This window comes from Nansenia antarctica (assembly GCF_963989245.1).
Source record: "Nansenia antarctica genome assembly, chromosome: 3".
Taxonomy (NCBI): Eukaryota; Metazoa; Chordata; class Actinopteri; order Argentiniformes; family Microstomatidae; genus Nansenia; species Nansenia antarctica.
This window is the reverse complement of record NC_137688.1, coordinates 20,935,912-20,946,538: the sequence shown is the minus strand read 5'-3', so window position 1 is coordinate 20,946,538 and position 10,627 is coordinate 20,935,912. Positions and strand designations below refer to the sequence as shown.

The window sequence follows — 10,627 nt, the reverse complement described above, 5'->3', positions numbered from 1 at the left end:
ACATTCATTAATTAGCTATACAGGAGTATATACATACAGTAGCTACCATGCCGCCCAAAAAAAGGCCACTGCTGCCGACCGGGTCATCAAGCCTAGAAAATGTCGGGTTTTTATCAAAGAAACCTGCTATGACACCTAACGTTAGCCCTGCTTCTACTACTGTTACTACTACTGCTGCTACTACTGAGGACTCTGCTGCCTACTGAAAACAGACCACTCAGCCTACTGAAAACAGACCACTCAGCCTACTGAAAACAGACCACTCAGCCTACTGAAAACAGACCACTTTGGTCTATCTTGTCTCCGTAAAGGTAAGGTGGCTTTTACTTTTTACTAACCTAGTGTACTAACCTAATGTATTTTTCGCTCCTTCTGTATAGCAAAAATAACAAAATTATTGGCCGAGATACATGTGTGACTATTGCTTTTATAGCTGTTGTTTCATGTGGGGCTGTTGATGTGGTGAAATGAGTAGCCTGCAGCTGTAGCGTCAGGATAGGTTGGGATTTGAGGATGAGGATGATGTTTCTGTACCGGTACCGTTTTTAAAGTATCGATTTGTCACCGGTATCGAATAAAACCCAAACTGTACCCAACCCTAACTATATGTTTACATGCCAACTAATTAGCTAATTCATTTCTTTCATTTAGAGCTGAGGGGAGCAACAGAGAGACGGACAACAGGACAGCAACAGAGAGACAGACAACAGGACAGCAACAGAGAGACAGACAACAGGACAGTAACAGAGAGACAACGGGAGAGGAGAGCAATAGAGACAGAACTGAATGCACTGAACCTTTTTTTTATTCTTTGCATTATTAACACTGTTGTGTTATTGTGTTATTAAAGTGTTTAAGTGTTTTATGGTAAAGCATTATGAGTGGTGTGTGTGTGCAGGGTGCTCGTGAGTTGTATATTTTGGGGAGGGGGGAAGCTTGTGTATGGGGGCGGGGGGTCCTCACACAAAGGAGTAGCCTAGGGCCACAGACCACCTTAATCCGCTACTGCCTATAGCTAATTAAAACTTGTAAGTCCCATCGCTGTGTGGGCATGATTCGCGCGTGCATGAGAACATTTCACACTGTTATTTTGGAGACCCCCACAGAGTTCAGCTTATAACTCGAACCCTGCTAGCATGCTATAAAGATCGCTATGTGTGCCTCTTTCCAGGCTGAGCGATAGTCTGAGTAGCTCATGATCTGGCATTGCAGGAAACCCCTCAGGTGCTTCTTATCAGAAAGGATAGGAAAATCTAGGCCTATGGCAACAATTGTAAATAGCCTGTACCCTGGTAAGGTGGATTGTTCACCTTATTGCTACAACCGGACCCTTTCAGGTCTAAATTAAGTGCCTTGTTGTTCTAGGGGATAGGGCTTTGAATGACGCAGTAGTTGACCCTAAATACAGTGTGTATACAGTATATATGTAAATTCTAGGGGATAGGGCTTTGAATGACGCAGTAGTTGACCCTAAATGCAGTGTGTATACAGTATATATGTAAATACAGTGTGGCTACCCTGACCTAAAGCCTGGTTCTAGAGGCTAGGGGGCTTATCTCTGTGCTTCCCCAAACACAGAGATGACTCACAGACCAGAGAGCTCTTTCCTCCTGTCTCATCTCACCACTTCTCCAATGCTAGCACGACCTTTGCCCTACAGACGGTTTATTTTTACATGTATTTTATTCCTTTCTTTTGTTATTATGATGTATGTATGTATACAAAGTTTACAATTGTCTGTATGTATATAATGTTGACAATTGTCCTAATATGATTTTTGTGTCGGACTCCAGGAAGACTAGCTAATGTCATGGCATTAAACAAACAAACAAACAAACAAACAAACAAACAAACGTGGTAGGTTTCAGCAACCCTGGCCACAGCCACAGCCAGAGTACTCAAAGCAATAGAACTAACTACTAGTAGTATCAGCAACAGATCACTGACAAATATGTAGTCCCTGATTTCTTGTTTGTGTCAGTGTCACTCTAAGATGTTCACAAAAAAAAACTAATACTTAGTCCTATAAACGTGAATGCTTTGATGTCAGTTAGTTCATTTTGTTTCACTATATTGTAGCTACCTGTATACCCAATGGGCAGTACACTGGACAGTATAGGGAAGTGGCCAGGTGTATTCCTAACCTCACGCCCAGGCTATTGCACAGCGAAACACATTAAACTTGGCCTTAGTGGGAGTGAATTTACTGTGAGTGAAGCGTTTGTTATTAGTTATTAGAGTGAAGCATTTGATTTCAGCAACGTGTAGCTTTGAATCTAAAATATGTGGGGTTAGGGTTAGGGTGGGGGGGGGGAGTGCTGTGGGAGATGATTGATGCAAAGTACAGCCAATGGCAATGAATGCGCTGTCCGTTTTCAACGGTCATCCTATTGGCTTAATGAAAGCTAAGTTTGACGTGTTGGTCCACCAGACCCTGGGAATGAGACTTGGTGTATTCCTCTACTCTCACCAGACTTTCTGCTAGGGATAGAAACAGGACCTGAAAGTCGGGTTGCCCAATCATTCAGGGGAAACCCATTCACCCAACTCACTTATACTCACAATAACACTTTTACCCGAAACTACCACATAATAGAGAATTAAAGAAAGAACGAATTGACAGGCATGGATATTTGAATGGACATTTATGGGCTATATTAACTGATCAAGTATGTGTGACCCATATAGACCAATGAATGCACCTACCTAGTGGAAAACTATTTTTTTTACGTGGGCCCAGAATAATGTGAGAATATTACTACTATATACCAAGGTTGTCACAGCCATGCTTTAGACAGGAAAGAGGAGCTGAAACCAAGTTGCAGAGACGAGAGGTGTTAACCACACAAGCTATGTGCTGCAAAGACCACTGTCAAACGGAAAGACCTAAAAATGTCCCCAAATGCACACAGACAACATGCACATACAAGCAACAATATCCCTTATCAAATCACAAATCACTTATTATTGGCAATACATATTGACAATGCCGATAACTGTATGTCATGGAAAGTCATCTGGCATGTATACAGACAGAAGAGAAGCTCACGCAGCACGGTTTTATACCTTTATCTCTATGTAGAATTCATCACCTAATTCAACCCAGCTCACTGCTAGTGACCACAGAGACTGAAGCGTCAGAGGAACCTGTAACCTTAGCACCTCTTCCTCTTCAAACGGGGAAGATGTGCAGATAATATTGAACTGATTTCAGCCTAAGACTGTGCAGGCTAATGTAAGTTAGGGTTACGGTTAGGGTTAGTTAGCACACACGTGTGACACATAATGTAATAAATCACCAACAGTGTAGTGTAAGAGGGTAAATTAGATTCGATTAGATTCAACTTTATTGTCATTGCAGAGTACAAGTACCCGACAACGAAATGCAGTTTAGCATCTAACCAGAAGAACAAAACATGACAATGATAGTGAGAGGTACAGTATGGCAGTTATGAGCTAAATGAGTTCATAGTCTCTTCAGGTTTAATGAATATGACAGGCAGAAGAATATAGTTGACTCATTATAACAAAGTAAACAGGAGAACAACCGTCACTTCATCACAGTCCATGCAAACTGTAAACAGTAGCACAGTACATAACTAAACACATTAAACTAATAGGATCACTTTCAAAATAAAATACATTTAACGTTTTTTACATTTGAAATATGAAGGGAATCTCATATCAACCTCAAACGTAGAATGATTAAATTGTCAAATCTAAAATAAACATCATGTAGAAATAGATCTCACAGTAGTCTTTACAAAGAATATTCAGTGAGAGCTCATGCCCAAACATAACCAAACATGTAGGTACACACACACACACACACACACACACATACACACACACACACACACACACACACACACACAAACACACACACACACACACACACACACACACACACACACACACACACACACACAGACAGACAGACAAACACACACACAAACACACACACACACACACACACACACACACAAATACAATATAATAGATATATAATATCTAAATGCTTGCATACAGTACATCAAACCTTAGTGTTTTATGCATTTGGAGTCACTGGGATAAGGGAGTAAGGGAAGCGGGGAAGGGAGTAATCTGTTAACATGAGATTTGCTGATCGTTTGAAATTGGTTTAGTCTTCATTCAACAACATGGAGTTAAAGCCAATGTGTCAGTCAAATACAGTCAAACGCACAGCCAATATTTAATTAATGCAAAATACTGTAATAAAACATGGATTCATGCAAATCAGGTTGGAGTCCAATGTCAGAGGATGAGCAACACACAAGTCCTCACACTGTTTTAGAAAAACACAATGATCTTTATTATTAGGGCGAAGATTCCTAGGGGTCGTCAGCGGGCAATACGGAGGCGGGGTAGGCAGGGTGACAGCCGGACAGTGGGCAAATTGTCCTAAAGAAATCGTGCCCCCCACACTGACACACACTTACATCCCCCACTAAGGGCACTGCGCACACAGACACTGCACTCTTAGTAAAGGGACATTGGAATCTTAAATGGCACTACAATCAAAAACCCTACTCATGGTCAATTGACCCACACCAAAGTCTATGACCCCACTCGACCATGTTCTGTAAACCCTGATAGCCCTCCCCTCAAATCCTCCCACTCAGAACTAATACAAATGCTACACAACAACACATAACCACAAGACAAGACTGACAACAGACAAACAAACAAAATATGTAGTGAAGGATTAAAACTGCCCTTTGGACAGTGTATTCCCAGTAGGCTACACACATTAGTCCACACACATTGTCATTAAGTCTCAATGAGAAGGGCAAAGCTTGCATCACAATATAATGAAACTTAGAGTAGAGAGTAGTGGTAGAGCAGAGAGTAGTGGTAGAGAGGGGGCTTGTTGCACTTTGAAAGTTTCAGTTTCCGGAGAAGGAAATTTCCCCTTGTCACAGAAAACATAAAGGCGTCAGACATCAGTATATAAGAGACCTCTTCTCTTCAGACCTTTACTGAACTTCTGTCTTTCCCATACTCATCATCATTCTCTTTTTCACACTCATCTCATTTTCAAAACTCATCTTTGTCTTTGAGCACAAAAGGGACTCATCTCAGGCATTAACAGCAGCAGAGACGACCGCAACGCGAACACAAGACAACCATGACCATGAACACCAAAGTCCTCCTGCTCCTTGCAGTCATAGTCTGTATCGCGGTGGCCCAACGTAAGTTGACCACTCTTCACCATGTGATCAGTATCAGGTTCTAGAATGGGAATTTTGTTTTATTTAGTTTATAGCAAGATACACAAACAGTCTTATCAATCGTGGAGAGAGAGGATAGAGGATATTTGATGTTTGTTTATATTGCTATGTAGTCACTATATGATTTAGTATTAAGTTGCAATAATCAGTTCAACCCACTGACTCTCTAGGCTCTGTCAGCCAGCGCTGTCTGTGTCGACGTGTGAGGGACAACTTTGGGAGACCGTCGAATATCGAGGACATCCAGATCATTCCCCCCTCCCCATCCTGTGGAAAGCTGGAGATTGTGTGAGTATTTGTCTCTCTGACTGTACTGTCTGTCCTTCTGTCTGTTGACCTATATGTTACGTTATGATAATCACATAATGTTATACAGTATCAACTAAACCAAATGTCCCATTCTGTCTCCTAACAGTGTCCGCCTTAACAATGGAGTGCAGTACTGTCTGGACCCCAGGATGAAAAAAGTGCAGAGGATTCTCGCTAACTTCATGTGAGTACAACAACAAGTTATAAAACCATAAACCTACATGACTTCTGGCTGTTCTTTTAACACTGCAGCATTTTGACCAAGCAATGAGTTTGGTACATCACCACTAGGGGGTGTAATTCACTATCCCACACACACACACACACACACACACTGTTCAGCTCTCCCTCTAGTTAGCTGATGGCGAATCCTCTGCTTGCTCCGGCAGTACGGGTGAAATGATGAGACTGACACAATTCGGTTTGGTTTCCTTCTTCGTCTATTAAACAGATTGTAAAACTGAACACAATACATTGATATTAGTACATGTAAATAAACAACAGTGAACAAACTAACAGAAAAGATTTAACACACTACACAATCATACAGAACTCAACTTACCAACTCCCATCTCTCTATACAACTGATCTCCCTTCTCCCCTGTCTCTCAGATTACACTCATTAAGCCCGCCCCCATTTCTATCTAACCAATCACTCCACTCATGCATACTTTTAACCAATCACAAACAACAAATAAAATAACCCCCAAATGAACCCTCCCATGGATTAGCCAAACACCTCCCACTTGGTCCATTGGTCCTTTATAACTAAATGGACCACAACTTTCCCTCTCTTCAATACAGTCATTTTTACTGCTCCTCCACGGGAAACAGCACGACCACCCGCCTGACGTCTCGGTCGAGCGTTGGGAAGAGATCGCGGCCTTCGCTCCTTCTTCGTCCTGAAGCCCCCACTCCTAGAGCAGGCTGGCTTAGGCAAGCCCTCACTCTTACGTCCCGAACCAACCCCTTTTCGTCTGGCCTCGCTTCCACCACCCGCCCCAGGCGGAATTGCCCCCTTAGGGCATTTTGGTCAGCCAACCAGACCACGTCTCCCACGGCCACATTTCGGGCTTCTCTGTGCCACTTGGTGCGGATGAGAAGTCCGGGCCCAGCTAGTTGACTCCACTGTCGCCAAAACCGTCCCACTTCTTCCTGGACGCCGAGGCTAACTCCGCTTCTTGTCTCCCTCAGGCGAGTAGCCTCCCACTTTGCGTCTTCTGGAGCCCTCCTGCAAAACGACCACTGCCTAACAGCTCGCCGGACCCACCCAACTACCCGAATGAGCCTGCCTATTTCACTGAAGCGCTCTGGCTCAATCAGGTCCATGAGAGCAGCGCCCCAAAGCCTCTCCCTCTCATACTCGAGGTCCCTGGAACTCCCAACCGGTGTGGATGTCCCCTTTGCATTTGCTTCCTCCTCAATGGCGCATTTCGGGTCCAGCCCCTTCCTCGCCTGAGCGCGTGTTACAGTTGCAGTGAACGCTTTCCGTTGCAGCATGCTCACGCTGTCTCGAGCACTTACAGCCACTCCCCTGGATGTTTCCTCGCTCAGCTGATCAGCCAGCACCAACACCTCTGACTCTGGCTCCACATTGGCCCTCGTTTCTGCAGGCTGGCCCTCTTTGCTCCTCCCACTTTGACCCGACTGGATCCGTGGTTCCGGAGCGAAACCTCCAGCGTTGAGCGTCCTCTCGATTCCCTCCGTGATGCTCCTCAGCTCTCTCCTGTCGCCATGAGACGCTAGAATGTCGTCTACATAGGTGTCCTCCTCAAGCGCTCTCCGCTCTTCTTTTAGGTGGGCGACCTCTGGCAGCCTTGCCGTCTTCCTCATGGCCAGCTGGGCGATGCATCCGGCTGGCTTGTCCCCGATGTTGACGCGGGTAATTGCGTAGGTTTTGATCTTCTTCTCCTCTGCGAGAGTCATCTCTTTCCCGCCCGGCTGACAATTTCCGCAGCGACACCCTCCGCACTTTGGCTCGCACGCAGCGCTGATGCTATCCCAGCTCCACCACTCGAGGACCTCTTTGCTGCTTGCAGCTGTTCTCCCGGTCTTTTCATGACCTTGCGGCTTCTGGTCTCCATCCTCTTCTTTTGCGCTGGGCGTCTTGCAGGGGATCTCCTCAAATCTTACTGCCTCCGTTTTCAGAGAATGTGCAAAGTGCGTCTGGGAGTTGTGTGCGGATCTTTCCCAACTTTCAAACAGGTCTGGGTGCGTTCCTCCCACGGTCTTCCCCAGAGGCCCGTCCCACAGCACTAAGTCTCCCGTCCCTCTTCTCCACCGTGGAGCGAGTCGTCCCTCTCGGTGGCTGATCAAGAGCTCGATTTCCTTAGGTCGGACCAGCTCTTTCTTCTCGACCCCAGGGAAGAACTTACAGAGTCGCTCTGGACTGATGACCTTGTCTGCACGAGCGATTGTGTCGAGCCCGTAGCATACCATCTCGTGGGGACTCCATCTGTTGTTGCTCCACGCCCTGACCTTTAGCAGGTATTTGTTAGTCTTGACCCTGACCTTCATTCCACCGACCCCCTGCACAGTCAGTGTTACTTGCCTCCGCTCCAGTTGGAGCCGATCGGCGGCCCGGTTGGTGATATAATTTGTGTCGGAGGCGAGGTCTATGAGGGTTCCCAGGGCATTTCCTGCTTCTGTTTTGACTATCAATGTCATCATTAGTACTGGATGTTCCTCTGGCCCATTCTCCGCGAAGAGACCCCCGCCTTCTGCGCCCGTGTTCAGCGTCATCGAAGCCTTACTGGTGAATGCGTCCTTCATCCTCCTTTCCTGTTCAGGGTTGAGTCCCAAAGAGTCCAGGACTTCCCGTTGCTTATCAGAGAACCCTGGCCCTGTCTTCTTTCCCTCACTCCACTCGGGACACAGAAGGTAGTGATGACTTGCCCTTCCTTCATTCTGCTTGCACACTCTGCACAGGTACCGGTTACTACACTCCCCGTCGGCGCCGTGCATGCCCAAACATTTCTGACAGGCTTTGCTTTGCCTTGCTATGGCTCGTTTCTCTGCCAGACTGAAACTCTTGAACTTTTGGCAGAAGAATATTTTGCCACCGTGCTGATCGCTTCCACAGATGTCACACTCTTCTCTTCTTTCCGAGTTCCTGCCCGTGACTCTGGTTTCACCTCGATGTTCCTCCTCTTCTTCATCTACCGGTGAGTCTCTCTCCGTGGCCCTCGTGAATGCCCTCTTCTCCCATCTGACTGGCTTCTCTGGTGTTCCCTCAGAGGTTTCTGTGGAGCCTCGGATTCGCGCCATCCTTTCGAGGATTACTTCCTGCCTTTTCAGAAACAGAAGAAGAGCATCGAATTGCTTGTCTGGGGCGACTTGGTTTTCGGGTTCGGTTACAAAGGTAAACCAGCCTTCCTGCACGCGATCTGGCAGTTTGCTCTCGATGGCCTTAATTACAAGTGGGTTCTTCATAGCGCCCACTTCTCCTAAGTCAGTCAGGTCCATGAGGGCTCTTTCCACTGCCTGAATAAGGTCGATCGCTTTCCTCGGCTGGTTTCCTTTTACCGCTGGTATTCTTTCCAATTCCTCAATAATTTGCAGCGCGATGGTTGCCTTGTCTCCAAACCGATTCTCCAAGGCTTTGAATACGTCCTCCGCTGAGCGGTAGCTCGAGAGTTTGAGCTCCTCGAAAACCTTTCGGTCTATGCTCTCGAGGAGGTGAAGTTTCTTCACCTCTGGCGACCCCGATGGGTCTCCCTGCCTCTGCAGGCTTTCCCAATCTTTCCGCCAGCGATGAAAATCTCTCATACACCCGCTGAACACGGGCAGCCTTGTTGGAGGGAGTTTGATCTTGGGGATGGCTCCAGTGCGGTTGCCTCCATATGTGGCGCTCTCCAGCCCTGCCTCCCGGGCTTGTTCCCATGCTTCCCGCTGAGCCTCCAGTAGTTTGGCGCGCTCTTGAGCGGCTATTTCTGCTGCCTTCAACTCAATCACGGCCGCCTTCTGCCTTGCCTCAGCGATCTCTTCTTCGGCCCCCAATTTCACCTTCGCTGTCTCCTTCTCAAACTCGGCCACGCTATCAGCTGACTTCAGTCTTGCCTCAGCGGCTTTCCTTTCCAGCTTGGCAATGGCTTCTTTATTTTCTCTATTTGCCGCTCGATCTTTGGCCTCTTCTTCGGCGAGAACGTCGGCCCTTTCTCTATTCGTCGCTCGATCTTTGGCCTCTTCTTCGGCGAGAACGTCGGCCCTTTTCCTCTCATCTTCGGCGAGAGCGTCGGCCCTTTCTCTATTCGTCGCTCGATCTTTGGCCTCTTCTTCGGCGAGAACGTCGGCCCTTTTCCTCTCATCTTCGGCGAGAGCGTCGGCCCTTTTCCTCTCATCTTCGGCGAGAACGTCGGCCCTTTTCCTCTCATCTTCGGCGAGAGCGTCGGTGGCCATTTGCTTTGCTGCGGCGGCCTTGTCGGCCATTTTGTCAGTATTCTCCTTCTCAACTCTTCCAAATTCAGTCACAAACGTTTCCCAAAGTTCATCCCTTTTGTCCTCCAGCTCCTCTAGCGACTTTCTCGTGTTGCACGCCTCAACTACAGGGATCCACTCCCCCCAGCTTGATAGCAGACTTCGCGCTTTGATGATGAGGTTATCTGTGAGTGTGCTTCGTTCTTTACAAACGTCGTGGGTTGCCTCCTCTAGACTGATCCTCTTCGCGCCTTCGTGACTCCTTTCTGCTCGTCTAATTGTGGATGAAAGTTCGACTCCCGCGAACCTTGTCCACATGTTGGCCTTTAAGACGTGACCGACCTGTTCAACCTTCTGAGCTCTCTCCTCAGCGGCATTGGTGATGTCTTGAAGAAGCTGACTGTTACCTGTCTCAGGTTCCTGACTTGCTTTGGCCTTCAAACCTTCCTCATAATTGTCGTCTGCAGAGTTTAGGTCTTTCGCATTTGACAGGAGCGCTATCCACTCGCGTTTCATGTCATCTTCGCCCATCAATGCCACTGACCTGATGATGTGGCGATATCCTCTCTCAAAAGTGACTGCCAACTTTTCCCTTTCGGTCTTTAGTGCCTCCATTCTGCCTGTGACTCAGAAATAACTTGTGTGTACCT

General features: G+C 46.9%; 1 protein-coding gene across 1 annotated transcript in view; it reads left to right on the top strand.

The window, feature by feature from the left end:
* Positions 1 to 5,138: 5,138 nt before the first annotated feature.
* LOC308152677 (C-X-C motif chemokine 11-1-like) overlaps positions 5,139 to 10,627 on the top strand; it is a 7,460-nt gene continuing 1,971 nt past the window's right edge. The window contains exons 1-3 of the mRNA XM_080525717.1: positions 5,139 to 5,213; positions 5,423 to 5,540; positions 5,668 to 5,745. Of these exons, the coding sequence (XP_080381843.1) occupies positions 5,150 to 5,213; positions 5,423 to 5,540; positions 5,668 to 5,745 (260 nt within the window). The 5' untranslated portion in view covers positions 5,139 to 5,149. The remainder of the gene's footprint in view (positions 5,214 to 5,422; positions 5,541 to 5,667; positions 5,746 to 10,627) is intronic.